Below are 25,732 nucleotides of genomic sequence, written 5' to 3' on the forward strand. Positions count from 1 at the left end.
AAAAAACCCAAAACATTTCCAGATTGCTCAGACAAGGTCAGTTTCAGCTGGATTTACTCTAACATTCTTGATATCATGATCTAGATTCTAGATGAATAAAAATCTTAATAGACAACACAGATACTAAATTGCCCCAGTGCATCGACTATAATAACTTTATATTTTGCCTTTATCTTCTAAGGTGGTCATACATATGCCCATAAAAGCTGCTAACTTGGTGCCTACAGACCCGGTCAGTAGCTTTATTGGCCCATGTATGGGACCCACCAACAGGCCTGACTAGCTGATATCTTACAGCAAACCTCCACCTGCCTCCAGGGGCAATTATGGAGCAGCCAATTTAACCACTAGAAGGACCATGGCTAATTTGGAGTCAATGGATACAGGGCCGCTGCTGGCCAAATGGGTGCCCTAAGCAGAAATTTACTTTTGTGCCCCTCCCCCAAATATTACGGAAGTGCCCCCAATAGAAAGTGCCCCCATACACAGTGCCCCAATTGCCCCCATAGACAGTAGCCACCACACACAGTGCCCCCAATTGCCCTTAGACAGTGCCCCCAATAGAAAGTGCCCCCATACACAGTGCCCCAATTGCCCCCATAAACAGTGCCCCAATAGAAAGTGCCCCATACACAGTGCCCCAATTGCCCCCATAGACTGTAGCCCTTACACACAGTGCTCCCAATTGCCCTTAGACAGTGCCCCCAATAGAAAGTGCCCCCATACACAGTGCCCCCAATTGCCTCATACACAGTACCCCCCACACACAGTGCCCCCAATTGCCCCCATAGAAAGTACCCCCAAGAGACCAAGTCATCGTCGGCGGCTCCTTCTCTCTTATGCCGCGGCAACAGGCACTTCTATAAGGTTGCGCCTCGTCGCTGACGTGTGACATCATACGCACGGGCGCAACCTTATAAAAGGGCCTGTCGCTGCAGCATAAGATAGAAGGAGCCGCCGACGATGACTTGGTCTGTTGGTGCGCAGACTGCGCACTCTGCATATAGATAGCGGCGGTACTGGGCAGGGCCGGTCTTACCAACTGCGGGGCCCAATTGGAACCATTTTTGCGGGGCCCCCTTAGTAAATTGTGAATTATGCTTAGTGCAGAGGATTCCCTACGTTGCCATAGTTTTATAGTTGTTTAGGTTGTTCCTGCTAAATTGTGCTTAATACAGGCACAACCCCCAATATTTTAAAAATGTAAATAGGGACATTTTTAAAAAAAATTTCCCATGCCCATGGAAAGAATGCAATTTGCCCTTCAGTGTACTCCCATTCCCAGACTCACCCAACACTAGCAGAACAGAGTAGCACTGAGCAGCGTTCATGTGGCTATCATATGGAGCAAACTTAGGGGGCTGTTCCTGCTGAATTGTGCTTAGTACAGGGGAATCCCTATGCTGCCATAGTTTTACGGTATCGCTCTGTACAGGCTATGAGCAAACTTAGGGGGCTGTTCCTGCTGAATTGTGCTTAGTACAGGGGAATCCCTATGCTGCCATAGTTTTATGGTATCGCTCTGTACAGGCTATGAGCAAATTTAGGGGGCTGTTCCTGCTGAATTGTGCTTAATACAGGGGAATCCCTATGCTGCCATAGTTTTACGGTATCGCTCTGTACAGGCTATGAGCAAACTTAGGGGGCTGTTCCTGCTGAATTGTGCTTAATACAGGGGAATCCCTATGCTGCCATCGTTTTATGGTCTCTCTCTGTACAGGCTATGAGCAAACTTAGGGGGCTGTTCCTGCTGAATTGTGCTTAGTACAAGGGAATCCCTATGTGCCATAGTTTTATGGTATCGCTCTGTACAGGCTATGAGCAAACTTAGGGGGCTGTTCCTGCTGAATTGTGCTTAGTACAGGGGAATCTTTATGCTGCCATAGTTTTCACATACAATATTTGTTGTGGCCATAAAGTGTCCGGGTCCCATTGTGTCTCCCAGTTTATTGCAGTTATATAACGAATGTGCGGCTGGGGAACATAATTAAATGGTAAAGGCGAGAAGCCTACATATAGCAGATGCTCTCAGGCAAAGATGTCAGCCATTTGGACTTAATACATTACAAGCAGCGTGACTGCTGGTTTATATACAAAATAATCTTAGCAACAGCTTGAATCATTACCTGCAGCTGCTCCAGGGCTCATTTATCCCCCGCTCAGTTATTTAAAAAAAAAAAAGCATGTCCACAGACTTCTAGCTACAAATACCCCCACACTCCATTGAAAAAGAAGTAGCTTTAACTCCCCCCTCTCTCCCGCACAGACTTCTAGTTCCATGTACCTCTGCATCAACACCAGAGAACTCCTTCCCAGGGGGCTGTGTGTGCGAGTCTGCCTTTGCAGTTGCACAGTGAGCGCAGAGATTCAATGGATAATACTTTACCACTTACTCCTGAGAGCAGCCTGTATGTGAAAGACATACTAGAAACATATATTCTACTTGAAAAGTAAATGTATGCGCCTTATACATGGCTCCCATGCAAACTGTGGCAGCCAGATATGTTGCCCTTAGGGTTAGGATTCCCGAGCCATTCTCTCTATTTTGAGGGATTTTTTCCTCTCAGCTCTACCACATTCGCCTCACAGGCAGACCTCCCAGAATCCTGTGCGCCACGCTTTAGTGGAGATGAAGGAAAGGGCATGGTATCGGCAGGACACGCAGGCACATAGAGATAGGAGGGTTAGCAGCTGGGAGTGGGAGGGGATCTAGGAACAAATTCATTTCCTGTTTAGGGTGGAAAGAGAAAAAGAGAAAAAGAGAAAAGTGTGCTGGACAGACAATGGGAAGATCTGCTGAGCGAGGTGTAGAGGGGAGGCGGTGATAGGGATGCTGCACAGCTGGGAGCCTTGACATGAGGGCTGTGTGGGGCATGTACTTCTGCCGAATGGACAAGCAGCCCGGGCACACATGAACGACAGAAAGGATGCAGGGCTGGGACACACGAAGTATCCCTGCATGGAACTGAACGAGAATAATAGGGTTTAGGGGTTCAGGTAGGCACTAATGAGCTATTCTCACACTTTTCTCTAAAATACAAGCTGCACTTGTTAGCTCAGGACTATGGCTACTAACCTGGCAGCTCCTGGTATGTGCCAGCACCTCACTGTGTGAGTGGGTGTACTCATTACAAACCTGTGTTTGGCCAGCAGCCAGGTTTGGTTTAAGATATATACAGTACTTACACTAACACCAGCCATCCCTAACATGTATGCTTCATAAATCATAGGTTTCATTAGCTTCACTACAGCACTAGCTCTGAGCTGGTGGAGGGTAGAGTTATAGTTCAGAAGGAGCCAGAGTGCATTTGTTATCCAGGCACATTATACAAACACCACTGACAAGGGCATTCTGTTTTTTTTTTTAAACTGTTTTCTATATAACACGCTGGCAGTGATTTGTGTGTCTTTAAGCACTTTTGGGGTAATATAATAGAAAAGACAGTTTGCCCAATCCAAATGACCCATTGAATCCAATGGGTGTTTCTTTTCAAACAGGTGATCAGTTAATACAACTTGCCTGTTAGTTGCTTTATGTAGCAAACTGTGCCATTCAATTGCTTTAGCGCTTGTAGCTAATGTGTATGAAACAGCTGTAAATGACAGTGTGTTTGTTATTGGAAACAACCTGATTGTTTGTTTGCTAAAGCCTGACCCTTGTGCTAAATCAAACCTGTCATTTTTTCCAGGATGGAATAGTTGAATTGTCCACAGCAGAACAGGATCTGGAACCAGAATAAGCAAATTTGCTACAGAAGAACAAGTGATATTAAATATATGTTACTGGTGAGTATATAGGCATATAGGAACTTGAATGCCTAATGCAGGCAAACGTATTTGCCTTTTATAATGAATAATGTCTCGTCAATCCCCTTTAATTTAGCATTTTATCAGATATAAGTTGTGGTCTGAGCAGAACTACTGAGGGTTCTCACTCAAGCATTATAATAATAATATCCTGTATATATCCCATTTTTGAAATTTGAATGGAAGTTATTAATGGGCACTGAGAATTTAGGTGACAAATGTTTCCCATAATGCAGACTGCAACTGCTAATTAAACATGCATGGTAGAATTCAGATCATGCACAAGTGGGTGTACTCAGAAGAATAGAAATTCTGCAGCATGCTCTGTCATGTCAGAACACCTTATTTGTTGCCTGTCACTTACAGCAAAGAACAGTCACGTTTACTAACAGAATACTGTATTTTGAAAGGATTTTATTGGGCTATGTGTCAGCTTATGCTAAACCTGTTTGAGTTTGACCATTAGACCCTGAAATCTTCCTGAATCTTGATTCTTTAAAACAGGGCCTGTTTATAAAAGACTGTCTGTCCATCTGTCAATAAACCTGTTATTAGACTTTTTATTGATTTTTTTTTTTATTTCTCCAGGACTTCAAGACAGTCGCAATATGAAGCTAAATGAACGGAACCTGGCATATTATGCCACAAGCAAATCTCCAGTGGACAAGCGTGGCTTTCTGTTTAAGAAGGGGGATCGCAATACTAGTTATAACAAGCGATGGTTTGTACTGAAGGGTAACACACTCTTCTACTTTGACAATGAGGAAAGCAAAGAGCCTCTCGGAGTTATTATACTGGAGGGTTGCAGGGTGGAGCTTTGCGAGTCTACAGAGGAATTTGCTTTTGCCATCAAATTTGAGTACACCAAATCAAAAGCATACATTCTTGCTGCTGATAACCAGATTACTATGGAATCCTGGGTAAAAGCCCTCTCTAGGGCTAACTTTGAATATATTAGACTTGTTGTAGTAGAACTACAGAAGCAGCTAAAGGAAATGCAAATGGGTATGACCTCTTATAAAATTCAGGGGGTGACAGAAAAAAATAAGCAGTTGTCTTGTAATACTCACCAGTTTCTGTCTCAAGACATTCATGAGAAACCAGTGTGTTCTTTGCTAAAAGACAATATCAATGCAACATGGAATAACATCCCAGTTACTGTAGCAAATGGTTCTGTCTTCAACTGTGAGGAAATAGACTGTGACACCATGAGGTACTTACCTTCTGGTTTGGAGGGCAGTTCTGTGTCTGGCTTTCTTCCTATACAAAGTCAAGTTCTTCCTAAAAAGGAGGAAGAGGATATGTGCCCGTCTTCTAAGGAAGGAGCAGAGTCCCCAACATTTGATAGTTTTGAAAAACTGCATAATTTTTTTGGAGAAGAAATTGTGGATCTAAGGGCCAAATGGATTGAAGTATTACAAAAACAGCTGTGAACCCAAATGTGGTAAAAGGAGAAATGTCACTATTGACTTGATATTTGTAATTAGTGAACCTTCTTTTACCACTAGACAAAGAATTATCATGTTCAAGCAAAAAAAATATGAACACGTTTCAGGTTATAACAGCACTTTTTTATACTGGGAGAGAATGTAGTTATGTTACACCTAATTTTACTTTGTCTGGGAATGTATATCTTAAAATATGTATTGTCCTATTTACCCCAAGTGCCATTGGAAGGGCACTTTATGTTACTTTTATACAGAACAGTATAACCCCTTAAAGGACATGTAAAGTGTATTTTATTGTGGATGCCAAATACTCGGCCTCCCTATCTGCTCATGCACAGTAAAGTAGAATTGGCAGATCTACTCTACTGTGCACACACAGATCGCCAAGGATAGAAGATAGATGGTACTGAGATGCTGGTGCAGTGCTTTGGGTATCTCTTCCGTGTGCCGGCCCAAGGAAAAGCTTAGTGTTCTATTTCACTGGGGCGGGTGCCCCCCTCCAGTGAAATAGACTTTACATGTTCTTTACATTTTTTTAACACTGGTACCAGTAACAGATGGACTGCATGTTGGCTGTCAGCATACAGGTAAAGAAAATACATCCTTTCCTGGATCTTGGGTCCTGGGGATACCTTAGGATCCATTTTGTTTTCTTTAATATGTCAGTATTGTTAGACTGTCTGATGGTTCTGGCTTTACCTTTATTGTCACTAGCTAAATATAAGCACAGTTGGGAGAGGGGGGGAAGCTTATCACTAAACTCACTCTTAATCCTTGCATGGTGGTAGTATTAACTGACCAGCATGTGTTTCCACGTTAAGATATTACTGCGTACATCATGTTTATTGACTTTTATCTCCTAAAAGACAAGTATATAGGGTTTTATTGAAAATGGGTTTTTTTTTTTTTTTTCAAATAAACAAAAAACTGATCCCTTACTTAACTATCAAAGTAGTTTAAGGGCTATGGTACATGCAGGGATTATGAGCTTTAATTTTGGGTGCTTGTAGACCTGCAATGCTTCCTATTCAAGTGAATGATATGTTATTGCTGCCACAAAACCAAGGAGGTGACATAACCACCTAACATTACATAAGCGCTTTAGCACCCAATTAATTTGAAGCAAATCAGTTTTGTGTGTTGGTCCAACCATACAGCATGGTCAAGGTCTGTATTAATTCCAGCATTCTGTTTTATCCATGTTTGCACTTGCATGCAATTTATAAGAGCAGGATTTACAAGCATTGCCACCCTCTAGGGCTCTGGCACACGGGGAGATTAGTCGCCAGCGACAAAACTCCCTGTTCGCGGGCGACTAATCTCCCTAATAAGTCGCCGGTGGGATGGCACACGCTGCGCAGGCGATTTATTTTCGCCGATTTGCCGAAATCGCCTGCGCAGCGTGTGCCATCCCACCGGTGACTTACATTTTCGCCGGTGGGATGGCAACTGATGGCAACTCGGGGAGATTAGTCGCCCGCGAACAGGGAGATTTGTCGCGTGCGACTAATCTCCCCGTGTGCCAGAGCCCTAAAGAGTGTGTACAGGTTCATCAGTGGATAGTGTGAAAACACATTAGATTTTGCACTCATTTTAGCACTTTGCATTTGTGTTTGTATTTGCACTTTTTTGTATCGCAGGGGTTTAAAGCCTTACCTTAGCTGTACCAGTGCAGTAAATGCTATCTACCAAATGGGCTCACTATTTGGTGAGCTGGTGAGATCACATTTCCAGCCATATTCATTGGTCACATTCTGGTGTGCTACAGGTAAACAAGATGTAATCAGCAAGCACTTCCTCCAACTATCAGCGAAGGCTGTAGCATAAGTTTTTCCATTCAAAGCAATGTGATTGTGGTTGATAAAAATGGCTTATGTACCATAGCTATAATATGTCTTGGCCAGTTTTATTATTAGGTCATATTTTTTTCAGTTTTTTAAAAAAACAGGAGGATTTTGGGGAAAAAAATAAACGCCATCAAAAAAAAAATAATCCATTCCTAAAAAACCAAATGACTCTCTTCCAGTTTTTGCATTTGTATCCCCCTGAAACTGATGCTGGATAATAGTAAGGTATCTGCCCTTTAGTGTTGGCTTGTGATTTCAGCCTGAAAAACCCCTGAAGCAGTCAGTAACTCAGTACCTGAACCTAGCCGACATCCATTTAGCATGGGGTAAAATAATTCTATTAAAAATGAATCACTGCATTGAAAGCTTTAGATACTTTATTACCAGCGATCTTCCATTCACTGAAGGTATTCTGTCTACCTGGGTTCTCTGAGCAATCTTTTAACACAGTGCCAATACTTGATTACTGCAAAGCCCTAATATATTTTGCACATTTCAGTATTTGTGCCTATAGCAATGGTATTTTCCCATGTTAATTCCATTTATGGTTTGGCTGTGTATGCACCCCTCTGGATAGAAACATTTACTTTAAATATTTACATTCCTTAAGCAACTGTAGAGCAATACATGTAGTAGTATTCTGTGCATTCCTGCATTAATTACTATTACTAGTCATTCTTCACAGTGGTGATAAAATACATTTTTGTATTTAAAAAAAAAAAGTGTTTTTTTTTATTATTTAATGTGATAACAGTGGTAGCACACAGTACTGAATATCTTGAGTTTTCCTGGGTGCCTATAGAATGTAACAGAGAGTAACCCCTGGTGATTATAGATTAGGTTATATAGTTGTGCGATAGAGATGTCATGGAACTCCTGCAGATGCTTGTGAGAAATGCTACTATACAGAGCAGGGATGTTCTACACACACAGTACCCCTCATGCCCTCTAACGTTACTAGCTATCAAAGGTAAAACTAACCTATATGCCATGCTCGTCATTTATGTTTTATGAGCTAAAAGTTTCGCTACATATTGAAAGGCACCAAACAACAGAATGGTACAGGAAATCAATATCTTTTTACATGGGAGAAAAGGACACAGACTGGAGCATTAATGTTTTGATTTGTGAAATGACAATGATCAGTTAGTACATTGCTATTTTAAACCTCATACTATTATTAAGGAGATTTGATGTATAATTACAACGTGCTTTTCTAAGCACTTTTACAATTAGCACGTTTTCATTTCAAGATATGAGCAAGTTCTATACTGTTTAAACATTGCTTCTGGCAACACATTGCACAGAATAATCCGTTGTTTCAGTCCTCAATAGGACTTTTGAGAACCGAAACGTTGGATTATTCTGTGCAATCTGTTCACAATAAAGTTATTATTGCTTTTACAAGGCATTCCAGTCTTATAATATATTTTTGTGTATGTTATATTTGGCTTTGATCCCCGCTATATACTCATTTTTTGCATTAGAGTGCAGACACTACAGGACTGATATATCAGTATATATACCAGTACTGCCAATAAATAATAAACAATAATGAAAATGCAGACAGATATGATGAATATATATATATATATATATTTGCTTGTAAACAGGCACTCACGTCAAAGATAGAATAGCGATGCCTGGGTGCAGTCCCAATGGGTTTAGGAAAAATAGCAAGTAAAGATGTCCCGCACTCACAGGTCTTAAGTGAAATAAAGGTGTTTATTCAATCCACATCTATATATATATATATATATATATGTGTGTGTGAATATATTAACAATGGCATATGATGCTGGAATTCTACATACAAACCACGGCTGAGGCACCCACACTCCAGAATCACCTCAGAGAACACTTTGTATAGCGCAGAAACAAATGAGCCCTTTTTAGGCAGTTAAGTAGCCTTACAAAAACCTAAAGTATGTGGGATCAACTTCTCAAGCTCAGGATATGTTTGGGTGGCTTGGAATATACATGGTACCCCTTTCTGGACACAATATTACACTGTTATACCGTGCTTACCTCCTGGTGGTCAGGGGGGACCTTGTTGGGGGAGAGACCAGCAAATATGAAAAGGACAACTCAGTGCCTCCTCCTTCTATGGGTCACATGGCTATGCCGAATGGCTTTGTAAGAGAGTAATATACAGGGATGCCAAATAGTTGCGGTAACTCAGTATACTGCTTGCACTGTGATTCTCATAGCCTCTCATTCATTCATCATAATTATATTCAGATGCTAATATCCAGACTAAGACCAAGTATTGGCTGGTATGGTGTAAAGGTCACCACCAATGGCCAACGGAGCAGTGCAAAAATGATAAATGGAATTCCGCCAACTAACACTGACTAATTTGTAAAATGCTGCCTATTATTTCAGCACAACACTGTGAGGGGCACATTTACTAAAGGGCAAAAGTTCTTTTTCTAGTGACAATTCGCTAAAATGCAATTCTCAGCACATTTGAGACATTTTGCTAGCAAATTAGCTGAATTAAGCTAAAAAAGCAGAAATAGCTTATTAATGTTGTTGTTTAACTGTAACAATAATTTTTTTTGGCATCTGACAAAAATTCCGTCTGATGTAGTTGCACGAAGTGTGGCGAAGCTTCCCGAGCTGAGAATTTGCACCTTAGTAAATGTGCCCCTGAATGAGGTCTATACAGAATAGGTTTGCTGAGATGGGAGTGGAAGAACTTGGCTGGCCTGTACAGAGCTCTTATCTCAACTCAGCTGAATATCTGTGGGATGGACTTATATACTAAATGCCTGTCAGGCAGCATTAAATATTCATGCCAGGTTACAAATCACATACACCCTATGGGGACTGGAGCATTTTCTCTCCTTAGAAAAGAATATTTTTCTAAACCAAAAATAAATTCATTGGAAGAAGTGTCAGTGTTATTTTGCAATATAGATAACAGCAACTGTAATGGGGGTGGGAAATGTTGTGAAAAGGACAGAGCTGCAGGAAGTGTAAAGAGCTGTGTTTGCATTTTTAATAACAGAAATAAAATGTATAGTTTTCCCCATGTGAAGTTTGGAACTGAAAGCAGTATTTGTTTCTCTATTTCGTTTCTGTGCAAATACTCCTGGTTGTGACTCTTGAACAATGCAGCAAAAATCAGTTCTCCAGGTTCCTTTATCAGTTGGCTATCACATTTTTTAAGTAGTCAGAACCAGTAGTGCAGAGATGAATGGCACAGATACTGCTTTCATTAGCACTTACATTTACAAGTAACCATTTTCAGCTTTAAAAATGGATAGATCACATTTATGATCAGTGACATACTGAGACAGTTTGCAACCGGTCTTCTTTTAATTGTTTTAGAATTATTTAGCAACTCCGCAGTATGGAATTTTGTGTTGCAACGGTCCAAGCAACCATAGCATGAATGAAAAACTGGAAAAAGAATAGATGCTAAGTAACAGAAAGAAACAATAACTGTAGAATTAAATCAGTACAGAGCAATAGTTTTTTGACTTCCGGGGTCAGTGACCCCATTTAAAACCCGGAAAGAGACAGAAGAAAAGGGCAAATAGTTCAGGAACTATAAAAAATGGAGACCAACTGAAAAGTTAGTAAGAAAAGAAAATTCAGTACCATATTAAAAGTTTACTTTAAGGTGAACTACCCCTTTAATTAGTGTTTAGGGCATACATCCCCTTTAATCAAAATAATAGGCAATATGTGCATGTATACATACATACTTTTTCTTTTCGTGTGAGATGATGGATAACAGCACTTGAGGGTCAGCAAGAGGGTCTGTTAAACACACAATAACATGACTTCTAACAGCATGAGAATAACACACCACACAGAATATAATACAGCAGCTGTATTTAGAGTTTGTTTTTTTTTACATTTTCATTTAAACAAAGCTTTTTTTTATTTTGAAAGTATATTTTACAAATTGGATACAGTACAGGAGTCTACAGTAATTACAAGTCCACTACTTTGAGTACAACAGGATCCCTGTAATCAGACTATCCTAAGTGCTTAATTCAGTCCTGTTACACCAACATCATTCCACCTCACACATTAAACACTAGAAGGTAATGAGTAGTTTTAGCCCATGTAAGATATTCTCATACCAGCACTTTCATAGGGCACAATTATATTTTTTTACCCTGTTTATATAACCCACCCCCCATTTCTGCAGTGGGTCTGCCCAGTTTCCTTTGAGGTCAGGCTTGGGAGAAGCAGGGGATTGCACCGTAAGGCAGAGCGGCACACCAGACACATTGCATAATTTCTGTTTCTCCTTGTGGTTTCATATACTGAATTACAGGAAAATGTCTTTCTAACCCATGTAAGTGTATGACTGCCCTGCCGCTGACATCTCAAAAGGTCAGAGAACACAATGTAGGAAAGTGACTTGAGGGTGAAACATGGATCTGGTCATGATCTCTTCTCTATGCCAAGGCCGCTGATACCTGCAGTACATGGCAGGAGGTTAGTATGCTTAAAAAGAAATCTCCTGGAAGAACCCAAAGCAATGAGTTAGACTGCATTCTGCAAGTTGATGGGCAAGTTTTATTCTGTTACAGAAGGAATACTAAACTTGAGGCCCACCAACATCCAAAGAGCCATGCACCCATGCTTGAGGTTCTGCCATTGAGTATATGTTCTCACATCTATGTCTTTGTCAGTAAAGTGGAACTGTTAAATACAATGTTTTACTTGTGAGTTTCTGAGCTGAATTTGTTTTGAATGATTTTTCACTATCTAACCAATTCCAACATAAGTCCAGTGATCTGGAATGCCCAATGTTTGCATGATTTGGCTCTCACAGTTACCAGGGCTGCTATTTGCTACCCCTAGTAAAGTGCTGTCTGAGGCACCATTCCCGTCCTGCTTCATGGCAAAAACACCCCTGCATGTTTATAGCTGTGCCAGTCCTTTCCCTCTTGCTGCACAGAGATTTAATCTTTAACATCACCAGCAGGTCCCTATAATTATAAAAACAATCTATTCCTTAGACTCTCCCTGAGGTTCTAAAGCAACAAAGTACCTTAATACAGAGGCACTGACAAACATCATTTTCCTTGGGATGCCAGCCTGCATTAGAGGGTCATGGTGTGAGTAACAGACAGTTGTCAGAAGAAGTATTCCCAATTTAAATGGCATTTCAGACCTCAAACTGCTAAATAGGAATATAATGTGCTGTAAATCTGTGGCAAATTGTAAAGCACCTTAATGATACATTCCCTTTGAGGACTGCAAGCACAAGTGAGCTGAATTCCCTAGTACAAGCTGCTGCGCCTGTGTCTCTGACATACCATTCTGAGGTGGGACAGAAAACAAGAAGCCTGTGACCCAGAGAACAGATACATGTGGTGCTAAAGCTATATCTGTTAATGGCAGGTGTGGTGGATCCTTCAACAGCAGAGAAATACCAGGGGCCACCAGATGCTGCTCAATAGCATCTGCTAACTGTCCTGAAGCAAAGGACAGACAGCAGCAGTACTAGCCAATAAGGCCTAGACTGGGATTCAAAACAGGCCCTGGCATTTCAAGTACATAGAGGCCCAAGCAGCCCCCACCAGCACACAAAATAGTGTATATGGCTTCTTACAGCAGCCAGTGGGTTCCTGTAGTCAATCATTGGTGTTTCTCTGCTGATGGAAAAATGCCAGTGAAAATTAACCTCCCACTTAAATACTTAATAAGCCTCCCACTTAAAGAGACAGTATACACTTAAAAATGAGTAAAAAATACATTACATTCCGTGTATTCTTTTAATTAAAAAAAATCTATATTTTCCTATTGTTTGCCATTATAAAACACCAGTGTGAAAGTTGGGCTTTGAGCAGTTCATTATTTGTTGGACTAGTAATTAGATTTAGTACTAAATTGTCTTCATATACTTGTTTAGAGCCAGAAATAACAAAAAACAATAGGCACAAAGTATGTTCAGTGCAAACCCTATTCATTCTGCTCATGTTGGAAGGGGGTTTATACTGTCCCTTTAAGTGTGAGCTAGATGCTTTAGTAAAGCCTGTTCCATATCTCTTGGAAGCAGAGAGTCATATGAAGCAATCAATTCTTGTATGTAATCTCTATTACACTGTACTGTGTTTGGTATATACTTTTATTGTACAGCATTTTCAGGGGCCAATTAACCTTTATGTATTTTTTTGGAGTATGGGAAGAAACCTATGCAGACCCTTGCAGATACAATTAAGAAGAATCTGTTACTAAGGACTGTGGAAGAAAATCCTAATTGCCCTTTAAATGTGATTTAGCCTACTCGTTAGTACACAGGAGAGTGCACAATACATGGAATGTAGATCACAGTTCTAATGCAGGGCTGTGAGATCTGTAGGTTCTCCTACATCACCAAAGCCCAGTATAGTCAGGGGCAACCTGAACCCCTCCACATTTTATTAACTACTAGCATCCCACCAGCAGCTGAAGCTGTGAGCATAGGTGTATCAGCAACTAGGCTGCCAAAGGTCCCCCATCCTAGGCTAAGTATAAAGTGCTAATAATGCCCTGGTGCAGCTGTATTCATGTGACTAGTGGGTTCCCTGTCTAATAAAAAGCTTTGCAATATTAAATGCTATTGAATTTCAATAAGAAAACTCTTTCTCAGCATTATACATTTACCTTAAAATATCACAAAGGAGCTAGGGATTGTCTACTAAGTAAAAATAGCCATAATTTTGTAGTGCTGAAATTATTTATTATTTGCCAGTGGCAATTCTCTGGTTTAAGGTGGCCATCACATTGGTTTAGAACCTTAGTACATGGCTTATATTACTGGATCCCAGTATTGTATTAAAAGTAAAGGGCTGCTGTGGTAGAGAATAGGCTGGAACAGCTGAGTATGCCCCAAGTGGATCATGAAAAGCACATAATCATTAGGAGCCATGGGATGACTGCTACAGGCAGCCTTGCCTGTATTTTCAGCCATAATGGCTCTTTGGAGGCATTTTCTCAACAAAACAAGTCCCTTGGCTATAATTTGCATTAATTGTCAACAATCTTAATGAAATGAAGGATTGGCTTCTTTGAAGCAAATCCTCATATCTGCAGCTATACATACTGAGAAACTGTTCAGTGCAGTTAGAACTGGCAAAGGAAGAATCTGGTGAAGGGACCATTTTTAAATTTCTATTAAAAACAAAGGGTACCTCACAACAGGCCTGGCCTGGGATTCAAAATAAGCCCTGGCATTTCAAATATGCAGTGGCCCAAACAGCCGACTAAATAGTAACTGTCCATAAACTCTTACAGTGGACCCTCTGGCATTTGCCAGAATCCATAGATTGCCAGTCCGGCCTGACTTATATTACACTGTGCCTGCATAACTACCAAATGCTTACATTTCCAAGGGCAGTCCATATTTTTCACTGCATGCACCAGGAAAGTTTATCAGTGGTCCCACAAGAAGAAAGTATCTCCAGGTGTACTCCCTCTATCAGCTGTTTTACCAAACAATTTAGAAAGGAAGTAACCATGCCCTGTATGGTTACTGTGACACCACAGGTCCCCATGGCCTAGAGAGAGAGTGAGAGAGAGAAAGGACATAGCCATGTGAGTGACAAACTACCAGTGGGGGATGTTGGTAGGAATGTTGCATTGTGTTTCAACCTCTTAAATAATTGGTGAAATAATGTTTTGACCCTGTGCTGTCCAACTGGCATCTCCACAACATATAAACACTACACAGAACTATATGATAGATTTTTATCAAATGGACCAATGAATCAAGTCACACATGATGGCTTCCCATTTGGAATTTAGAGTCTTTCAGACTGTTCCATTTGGGGGGAAATAGGTTGTCTTAGAGACAGCTGCAGGATTAGAACGCCTCTTGAAACATACTTTGTTTGGTCATTCTTCTAGTGCTTCAACAATGGCTTAAGCGGAATTTTAATCTCATCCAGTGGCAAGCTACAGGAACACGCTATACACGGAACCATCACTGCTACACATCTGTCATGTTATAATTATCTGTTATCAAAGCAGCCCCAGGTTGGTAATAAATTCCAAATATTATTTAATAAAATATCTAAAATGTTTATAAATATCTTTTCTTCTAAAAGAATTACTTTTTAACATGAAAACAAAGTCAATATTTTTTTCATTCCATGGAATTTTTGGAAGTAGTTTGTTTTCTAAACTCTTGTTCTCATAAGCTTCTACTTCACAAAACAAGAACCATAAAATATAAATTATCCCATATATGTTCTCTGCAAGCACTCTGCTTTACTTGGTTCCAGTTTGTTACAAAAAGATACTGTGTCTTTAGGTTATTTTTCAAAATTCCCATTCCAGGGTCTCCTCCTTATTTGCTGCTCTCTCGAGCCTGTGGATAATGTTATTTAAATTGGCCATCTTCTCATTTCTCCTCTGGTTGTTGGGACTATGTTTTATGGATAGGTGTAATGGGGCATTGTCACTGGCAGTGTTCAGTTTATGAAGTTTTACTGAAACAGTGTTAGGCAGGGATGGAGAAATGGGCGCAGAGGAAGTAGGGACAGGGGACACAGACATCATTAGGCCAGGAGAGGAGGCAGCTGAAGGAGAGTTTAGAGACACTTCCAGGCTGCTTCGTGAAGATTCTGCTGTGGATTTAAAGCTAATTGGGTCAGTCTGTGACCGTTCTGGGTTTGTAATTTCCTTATGAGAACAGTCATGCGCACTAGAAGGACGCAACTTATCATAAAAAGAACTGCTTCTTCTTAGATAATGTGGTCTCTGAAGGTCGACACAGTGTTGGGCAGCTTCATCTTCTCTATGCATTCTGCTTGGATCTGTTTCACAACACAATGTGTGTTCAGAGCTACAAGAATCACAACGTTTAGAAGAGTCATCCTTTTCTTCTTCTCCTTCTTCTATGTTCTCTTTCTTAATTTCCCTTGTAGCCCCTCTCTCTTCAGTGCAACCATCGTTGTGCATTAGGTGATCCATGTCACAAACTACTGGTTTTCTATCAACACCTTCAGAGGCCAGGCTGTGCAGAGCTGGATCCCTGTGTAAGGTACATACTGATGTGAAACTATCACAGCTGCTTGGCTCTTGATCAGTGTCATTGTCCTGCTGACCCTCTATCAGGATCTCCCTGCGCATGCGTGACCTGCCAGTATAAACAAAATGATTATACACCAGAGCCATGATTAGCCTGTAAACTATATCCTTATATATGGTGCTTAGTGATGCAATTAGTCACATTTGGAACTTAGCGATATCATTTGGGTCACGCCTCAAGCCTTATAATGTCCTTATATTTTACTGTATGAGGTACATTATGCTGTATCTCTGTTATAGGTTAACTGATGGACCTTTATATATAAAGTAACATTATGTTCAGATGCTATTACCTTCTGGCACAGCCACTGATTGTCTATGATTCCATTATTATTATCCTTTATTTATTTAGCATAAAACTTCCATGTTACGTTTCTTGCCATTGTGCTCGACTTCTAATAGTGATATGCACACTGCTCAAACTGTGGCACAATGTCTGTCAATTAAGTAATAGCAATAAGTCACTAATTTCCAAAACAAGTCCAACTTACACTAACTGGTGTTTGGGTTCCAGTTCTCCCTTGCAGTGCAATTATTTGTTAAGACCCACTTAGCTCAGGTTACAGATGTATAAAATATTTTTGTTATAGTGTAAGCAAGATCCAGGAATGCAAATGAGAAATCTTACAATAATTTAAGCTTGATGGTTTGTCCCCCACTTTTCTGCACCTTCCCAACAGTAGCATATTCAGAGTTTGAGAAGCTATGCTGTAACTCTATGAGGTAAACTCTGACCCCAAAACAAAGAGATCATTTCAATGGATTCTGTAATGATTTTTATGGGTATAGTTTTTATTACTAAAATACACAGCGTAGATTGCAAATAATTTGTTCTGTCATTTAAAATTGTATACTTGAACCAATAAATTGATATTTTAGCTGTAATATCAGTTTGTAGGCAGCCATCTCAGTAAATTGTGCCTGATCCTGAGCTTTCAGAAAGAGCCTGCACTGTACAATGCAACTGCTTTCAGATTACGTATTGTTTCTCCTACTCAATGTAACTGTAGGAGTCATAGCCAGACCTGGGTGATCTACTACTAAGTACTCTTCCCATATCTACCACTAGGTGGAGCATGGGAGCATTTTAAGCAATGCAGGTGTCAGGGAGCTGTAATCTTGTTACCTGCCCATTATTCTGCTGATAGGCTGCTGGGAGGGAGGAAGGGAGGTGATATCACTCCAACTTGCAGCACTGCAGTAAAGAGTAGTTGAAGTTTAATTAAGCACAAGTCACATAAATACTTATAGTTTACTGGGAAACTAAGAATATGTATAGCTTCTCCTTTGAAAAAAAAAAAAGCTGCTTTATTGTCATCTGTTTAGGTAAGCAGTAAAGCAGATTCCAACTACATAAGTATATACTGTACCATAGTGCTGATGTCCGATTAGATTGTCTAACTATTTTCTCTTACACTATGGCCGCTACTATCATGCCCTTAGCCAGCACCATTCCTGGTCTGCATGAGCCCTTAAGGGTTATTTGAGCTCACCTGTAGTTATGGAACCAGTTAATGACTGTGTTTGTCTTGAGGTTAAGTTGAAATGAGAGCTGCTCAATAGTTTGCTGTGATGGGTAAGGCTCCAGCTGATAAGCTTTCTTCAGTGTTTCTTTTTCTTCTAACCCCAGCACCACCCTGGGCTTTTTCATCTGCAGGTGACTGTATTCTTGCGGTTGGGGGCTCGGACTTGCACACTCTGTTTTAGTGTTGGAAGATTCGCTGTCCGAGCCTCCACTGATAAGGCCATAGCGACGCTTTAGGTAAGCTGCCAAACACAGAATGATATGTACAAAGTCAATGGCATAAGTGGTGACTGACATGTGACTTCTTTCTGTTCTCTCTATGTTCCATTTCAAATAAATCCATTGTTTTTAATGTAAAAGACATCATCAGAAAATGTGTGCGACTTCCTTCATATATCCTGTGGTGCAAGTGACTCTAAATAATGAAGTTCTACTACAGTAATGGCCATATAGAGGCAGATTTCAGCTGCTAATTGGGGCCCTTCCAACCGAATCAGCAGTGTATCTGCCCATGCGTGGAAACAGGCCTAGCCCACTGAAATCTGGCCAAAACTGGGCAGATCTTGATCAGGCAGGTTTAATTTTCCTGTCAGATCGGGGACCGCATCGGCTCATTTGATGTGGTCCTCAAGCCAACAGCCCACATACCCGTGTACAGCCACCTTTACTGTTACATTAGCTACTTAGTTTTTAAGGATGGTTTATTTTCTTTTCAATGATTTTCATGTGAGTTTTAACATTTTTTTTAATCAAATGATGTCTTTGAGGTCCGTGGTTATCAGTGACGTATAATCTTACTGGCTTGCAGCTGGGGGGAAACAAGTTAGGCAAGACCTCTTTATAACCCCTCTTTTCCTACTGTGTCATGATTTGTTAGTTTGGGTTGGAAAAAGAAATGAGGTATTAAGATATAAAAGAGGAAAGATTTCCAGCATTTGCAGAGGAATAAATGTACCAGGGTTCCCACACTTTAATACATTTCTCGTATTTGTCCACCAAAATGGGATGGTTTCTTTTCATTTTTGCTTTACTCAAAAGTTGCTTAGTAAAATAAATCTGTAGTGTGATGACACTAATACTATAAGTTACATAAAACATATAAGAGTTGTTATTTTACTATTAAAAATAATATAAGACTGATGCTGGCATGCACTCCCTAAATGTTTCCTAAATATAACAAATTCATCTCAGAGTCACTAGCATTTTAGTTACTGGGGGCATTACTATCATGGCATTAACATGACAGGACTCACCTTTCTTCTCCATTTTCTTCATATCTCTAAGCCTTTCAATGTTATGAGGATCGCTCAGCCATAATTGCATCCGTACAAATGGCTCTCGGCCCTTCAAGCTCAGCTTGTGCCATGGTTTGGGCCTGGACAGAAGGTCCGATACGGAACCCTGTGTAAGGCCCAAGATGCTCTCTCCAAATAACCTCTGACCTGTACAAGAATATATACATACTAATCAGACTACAGCCCGTTAGACAGTGTTTTAATACTTTATTATATTATTATTATATTATTAATTACAGACAGTTAGTTAGTTAGTAATTAGTTATGATATGCAGGTGTAGGGGAACCTTGCATGTTTTATCAACATAGATCTCAACCAGGGATGGTTCCTGCTCTTTCTCCTTTCTATAAGGGTTCTTTGCTTACTACAAGTCTAAGACAGCAGCACCTCTTGTGTCACAGTCATATTGCCAGAAGATGTAAGCAGCTTGTGCACATATGTTTGTAGCCAGCTATTTAGCCTAATAACCTCAGCATGTTACCTAAGTTATTGTCTGTCAGCACCTCTTTAACCTTCTTGGTGATGGAGTAGGTGTCTAGCTCAGGAGACATGGCCACCATTTCCTGGATGCCTGTGGCCTGATGATTTGGAAAGCTCCTCCCACTGAGTGAAGAAGCAGGCCTGCTCTCTGGCTGGAGGTTTTCTTTAGTGCTCTCCAGGCTTAAGATGAGCAGGGGGCTCTTCTCCTGTTCTGGTGGGCTTGGCGATGGTGATGGAGATGAGTGAGTCTCAGAGGGACTTAAGGTACCTATATAGAGAATACAGCTCTCATGCAACATACACAAATGACTCATATTCAATGAATAACTGTCATATTTTAGACACGGCGGCTAAGTTACTAAAATAAATGCTACACTGGACTAGAGCACCTACCCGTAGTCACCTGTCAGCAATTACTATGAATAAGTTAGAAAATAAATATACGATCAGTTGCTAAGGGTAACTCAACTAGTGCAAGTAGGCACCCTTTTTAGTAAATTCAATTTCATTTACTCATATATTCTTCCCTACAAATTTCAAATAGATAGCAATGCTAGTACACATTCCATGAGGCATATCTACTGTTACAATTCTCTGATTTACAGTAGGTAACTCTCAGAATAACCTGGGTGCTGCTCTGATTGTTTGGGTGGTCATCCTAATTGAGCAAAACAATAGAAAGATGGCCATACAGTATTCCATTGTTTCAGGTGGGCTAGACAGTCACATCATGGGTTTCCAATACTATGCGGTAAAAAAATGACTAACTTCATGCAAGTAGGAAAGCAATATATCAGCTCAAATGCAAAAGATAAGGATTTTGACCTTCCTGTGTAATGTTTTTTGGGGCCACACGTAGAAAAATGCTAAGCTTATCAGGCGACAAATGATTAAACTGACTGTTTAAAAGTTACTTTATCTGTACCTTGAGACAGGGCTGGCTGCTGAGTGATTCCTTGGCCCAGTTGATCAGTTAGCCAAAGCTGCATGCGAATGAAGGGCTCACGACCCTTTTGGGTGAGTTTGCTCCATGGTTTGGGCCTGGATAACATGTCACTCACACTACCTTGGGATAATCCAAGCACCTAAATCATAACAAGTAGATTAATTGTGACTCCCCTGGCGAAAAGAGCTTGCGTTACAGATCAAAAATGTGTTTTATACTATAATTCTGTTATAAAAGTGTTTACTTTATTTATTCTATTTGTTTATTATTCATGGCAACTGGTACAATAAACAACAACATGCAAAGGCAGAGATTTTCAGTTAACTTCTAGATCTGAACAGTCTAAGTTATTCAAGGCTGATGAATGATTATTTTGGGCCCACAAATTGTGCAATGGTTACTATAAAATGGCTAAAATAGGCCAGTTAGCTCCTTTCTAACCAAATTGGACTATTTTGCCCATTTTATAGCATATATATTATGATCTTGCTCAAAGTATGTTGGCACTAAATTAATTACAGGATGAAATGCTGAATGGATATGATATAATTGAGCATGGGTACCTTTTCTCCAAAGATTCTTTGGCAAATGCCATTTTTTGCCAACTTTTCCTTGACCTGCCTAGTAAGGTCCAGTGTATCAACTTCTCTGTACATATACATCTCATACTGTTCTGGAGTCAGAGGCGGTACTGTGGGCTTGAGATTCCTTGGTACGTAGGCAGGATAATAAGAAAGGCGATTCATGTTTTGTTGGTCAAGGTTTCCAGCTTCGGTCTTCACCTCCACCACCTTGTGTGCTTCTTCAGCTGTTGTTATTTCTTCCTCACTGGGAGCGGTCTCACAGGTATCTGCTCGTCTCCATGGTCTGCCATTGATCATACCTGAGTAACTGGAAGAAGATGATGACAGCGATGGGGAAACTGACATTAAGGGGCGACTTAAGAGGTTTCTTTCTGTTGCCCAGTGCTGGTCAAAGTATGACCCTGCGTCACCTATCTCTGACTTCACTTTGCGTATTATATTCTGCACAAAAGCTGCAGGAGAGAGCACACTTAGTGGGGTCTGGATGGAGGCAGCGCTGGTAATAAAGGTACCCTCTTCCTGTTTAATATGGATGTGAGCAGCATTGTGTGTTGATGGTGTAAGGATAGGTCGTTCTGCTGGTGGGGTGTTCATGGACCGATGCCCGTTGCCTGACTCAATTTCTAACAGCACCTGCTGTTGAGCCTGCATTTCCCTTCTTGCCTGCTCCAAGATACTCTTAATTGCATCCTCTGAGCTGCTGGTTATGCTGGAAGATGATGATAAAGGAGCATTTGAGCCTTTTGTGTCACCTAAATGAAAACAAAGGGCTGTTAAAGAAAATGTTCAATTATGAGCAAGATAAGGGAAAACTAGAGCTATACACAGTCCTCCACAGTTAATTTCCACAAGTTCCTATTCACTTGTATGGGATTTTTAGGAGCAGAGTGTTGTACTGTGTTAGCCATAAATCAAAACCAGAAAGTATAGAGTAGGTGATACCTTTTATTGGCTAAGTAGATTATAAAATGCAAGCTTTTGGTACTACTTAGGTCCCTGTCTTAAGCTATATTTTCTGGGATTTTAGTTTACCCAGTGAACAATATGCCCCTAAAATCCCATACAAGTGGAGCCATTGCAGAAGAATTTCCTCCTTGAGACCCGTGGCTCTGAAGAAGTCTATGGCAGGGGAATTTAGATAAAAGAGACCTAAGGGTGAAGACACATGTAGCTACTTAGTAGCAGTTACTTGTCATCACTACTAAATGCCAGAAAATACCTTTCCAGACAATAGACAATACTGAGAATTGCCTCTGCTAAAATACATTTAGAGACAATTATCAGTAAATTATCAGCATTGTCTTCACTAGTACTAGTAGCTCTGTGTATCTTCACCCTAATGGCTCTGTTTACAAACAGCCAGGCTACTGCATAGGCAAGACAGGCACCAAGACAATAATGGAGGTTTGAGCACACAGAAAACACACAGACTAGTAGCAGCTACTTGTCACAGCTACAGAAATAGACAATGCTGATCATTTACAAATAATTGTCTCTACGTGTGTTTTAGCAGGGGCAATTCTTAAGCTGGCCATACACGTGGCGATCCGACGATGTTTCGTACGACCATCGGTCGCACGAAACATCGTCAGATCCGCCACACACCATTCAGGGCTGAATCGGCAGGTAAGGAGGTAGAAACAATAGGATTTCTACCTCCTTCTGCCGATTCAGCTCTGAAGGGAGAATTTTGGTCAGGCGCCTTCTATGGCGCCCGATCAAAATTTTCTAACCTGGCCGATCGACGAGCCGACCGATTTCAGCAGCTTCCTGCGACATCGGTCGGCTCGCTGACATACCATACACGCACCGATTATCGTACGAAACGAGGTTTCGTACGATAATATCGGTGCGTGTATGGCCACCTTTAGTGTTGTCCATGGCAGGGTATTTTTTGGTATTTAGTATCCGTGACAAGTTGCTAGGAACATACATTATAGGAACATAGGAAGATACATTAAACTGTTAACTCTGAATCTTGTATACTGATATTTAATCATGGTATTGATGCACAATAATTTGTATATGCTATCAGCTCTAAACTCTTTAAGTTTAGCCTACACTATATCTGTGGTTGGCTGAACTACACAGCTGCCAATTTCCAATCAGTGATTATTTAAGATGTGCAGTTCTACATGTTTAACATTAGGTGGCAGTAACACACTTAGGTACAGAGATAAGTACCTTTCCTAGAACTTAACAAGTACAGAAAATAGTCTCACACAACTTTAACTCAACAATACTCTGATAAACATTCTTATTTATTAGCATCAATGTGCCTCACAGAGTGTATGCTTGCCTGGGAATTTAAACTCACTCCATTTCTGCCTGTTTATAGGAGCACTGTGATAGTCAAAGTAAAAATCACAATGACAGAAGCCCAGAGAGTAACTCTCCTTGTGGTGCAACAACCCCTGTATTTGTAGGGCACCTGTGTGTCTATATCACACTGGCATTTACTTATGGGAGTTGACATTTATAGCTATCTCATTGTTTATCTATAAATTACAATTGTTGCACAGTTTGGATTCATACATAAAGTAATGATTTGTTTCCCCTCACCAAAGAATAGTCATGTGTGTCTATGTATAAAATATATTATTCCTCTTAATTTTACAAACAAATTCATTTTTTATTTTTTCCATGCCAGTCATATACACCCTGTAGCTCCTCATTGTCTGTCATGGGATAATGAAAGTTGTATTTATACAACTAGAGGGACACAAGCTAAGAATCCTTGGCAACAGTAAGCAGGTCATTTTCATATGCTGAAAGAAAACTCACAAGTGAATCCATATTGCACATGTCTGAACTCACAAGTGAATCCGTAATGCATGCCTGAACACACAAGTGAATACGTAATGCATGTCTGAACTCACAAGTGAATCCGTAATGCATGCCTGAACACACAAGTGAATCCGTAATGCATGCCTGAACACACAAGTGAATCCGTAATGCATGCCTGAACTCACAAGTGAATCCGTAATGCATGCCTGAACTCACAAGTGAATCCGTAATGCATGCCTGAACTCACAAGTGAATCCGTAATGCATGCCTGAACTCACAAGTGAATCCGTAATGCATGCCTGAACTCACAAGTGAATCCGTAATGCATGCCTGAACTCACAAGTGAATCCGTAATGCATGCCTGAACTCACAAGTAAATCCGTAATGCATGCCTGAACTCACAAGTGAATCCGTAATGCATGCCTGAACTCACAAGTGAATCCGTAATGCATGCCTGAACTCACAAGTGAATCCGTAATGCATGCCTGAACTCACAAGTGAATCCGTAATGCATGCCTGAACTCACAAGTGAATCCGTAATGCATGCCTGAACTCACAAGTGAATCCGTAATGCATGCCTGAACTCACAAGTGAATTTGTAATGCACATGCCTGAACTCACAAGTGAATCCGTAATGCATGCCTGAACTCACAAGTGAATTTGTAATGCACATGCCTGAACTCACAAGTGAATCCGTAATGCATGCCTGAACTCACAAGTGAATTTGTAATGCACATGCCTGAACTCACAAGTGAATTTGTAATGCACATGCCTGAACTCACAAGTGAATCCGTAATGCATGCCTGAACTCACAAGTGAATTCGTAATGCACATGCCTGAACTCCCAAGTGAATTTGTAATGCACATGCCTGAACTCACAAGTGAATCCGTAATGCATGCCTGAACTCACAAGTGAATTCGTAATGCACATGCCTGAACTCACAAGTGAATTCGTAATGCACATGCCTGAACTCACAAGTGAATTTGTAATGCACATGCCTGAACTCACAAGTGAATCCGTAATGCACATGTCTGAAATCAATAACATAACTCACACTCATCAAGTTCCACCTTTGTTTTCTAAGTGAGCCTCTAACTGCTACTGATGCAATGGGAGATGATTAACCCCATATGAAGCCTCTCCAATTTTCCTCAGAGCGGAAAAAAATCCTTCCTGACTCCACATACAGATCAGTCCCTGGATCAACTTGTACTAAGAGCTAATTTCAGTAAACCTGTATTGTCTCACTTGCTAAAAAGGCAACTCATAATTCAATTTCATATTGCACATGGCTGAGCTCACCTCCTTTCTGTGACTGAATCTCCTTTTTTGCTTGTTCCAGGATATTTTTTATGGCATCGTCTGAACCTGTTTCTGGAGTTCTAATTCTTGGTGTAATGCTTCCTGCAAAAGGGCAGAACCGATTTGTCACTTATTTAAAAGCTCAGCACCTAGCATTGCTGCAAACTAATACAGGGCAATAGTGCACAGCTCTCAGTAACACAATAAATGTCAGTCTGAGCAAATACATTCATTTTAGTTCTTATCATAGTGAGTGCATGTTATACCAGTGACAGTAGGGAATGTGATTACTCTATCAAGTATTAATGTTATTTTCAAAAATCAATGAAAGGGTTAGTTTACGGTTAAAATGCTTTTTGTATGATGTAGACATAAATATTCTGAGACAATTTGCAACAGGTCTTCATTTTTTAGCTTTTTGTTCAGCTACTCTCCAGTTTGTATTTCAGCAGCTATCTGGTTGTTACAGTCTTATTTACACTAGCAACCAGGCAGTGGTTTGAACAAGAAATAGGAATATGAATAGTAATAAAAAGTAACAATAACAATATAATTGTAGTATCACAGAGCAATAGTTTTTGACTACTGGGGTCAGTGACACCCATCTGAAAGCTGAAAAAAAAAAGGACTCATTTTGTGTGTCCTCCAACTTCCTGTCTGACAG

The 25,732-nt window shown here is 40.4% G+C and overlaps 2 protein-coding genes across 4 annotated transcripts in view; one reads left to right on the forward strand and one right to left on the reverse strand.

Annotated features, from left to right (window-relative positions):
• Positions 1 to 2,476: 2,476 nt before the first annotated feature.
• pheta1 (PH domain containing endocytic trafficking adaptor 1) lies at positions 2,477 to 6,198 on the forward strand. 2 transcript variants are annotated; one of them, XM_004910506.4, is made up of 3 exons: positions 2,477 to 2,997; positions 3,690 to 3,786; positions 4,396 to 6,198. In XM_004910506.4, exon 3 carries the CDS (start codon positions 4,416 to 4,418, stop codon positions 5,238 to 5,240), a length of 825 nt encoding a protein of 274 aa, XP_004910563.1. In that variant the 5' UTR covers positions 2,477 to 2,997; positions 3,690 to 3,786; positions 4,396 to 4,415; the 3' UTR covers positions 5,241 to 6,198. The 2 variants fall into 2 exon arrangements, with proteins under 2 accessions (XP_004910563.1, XP_031748585.1); XM_031892725.1 differs by lacking the exon at positions 2,477 to 2,997 and adding an exon at positions 3,443 to 3,498.
• A 7,045-nt stretch (positions 6,199 to 13,243) lies between these two features.
• cux2 (cut like homeobox 2) overlaps positions 13,244 to 25,732 on the reverse strand; it is a 202,566-nt gene continuing 190,077 nt past the window's right edge. For both annotated transcript variants that reach the window (NM_001134814.2, NM_001244953.1), the window contains 7 exon segments: positions 13,244 to 16,196; positions 17,641 to 17,914; positions 18,926 to 19,114; positions 19,450 to 19,716; positions 20,374 to 20,533; positions 20,958 to 21,730; positions 25,069 to 25,170. In NM_001134814.2, coding sequence (NP_001128286.2) covers positions 15,377 to 16,196; positions 17,641 to 17,914; positions 18,926 to 19,114; positions 19,450 to 19,716; positions 20,374 to 20,533; positions 20,958 to 21,730; positions 25,069 to 25,170 — 2,585 coding nt within the window. In that variant the 3' untranslated portion in view covers positions 13,244 to 15,376.

The sequence above is a fragment of the Xenopus tropicalis genome, chromosome 1, assembly GCF_000004195.4.
Source record: "Xenopus tropicalis strain Nigerian chromosome 1, UCB_Xtro_10.0, whole genome shotgun sequence".
NCBI lineage: Eukaryota > Metazoa > Chordata > Amphibia > Anura > Pipidae > Xenopus > Xenopus tropicalis.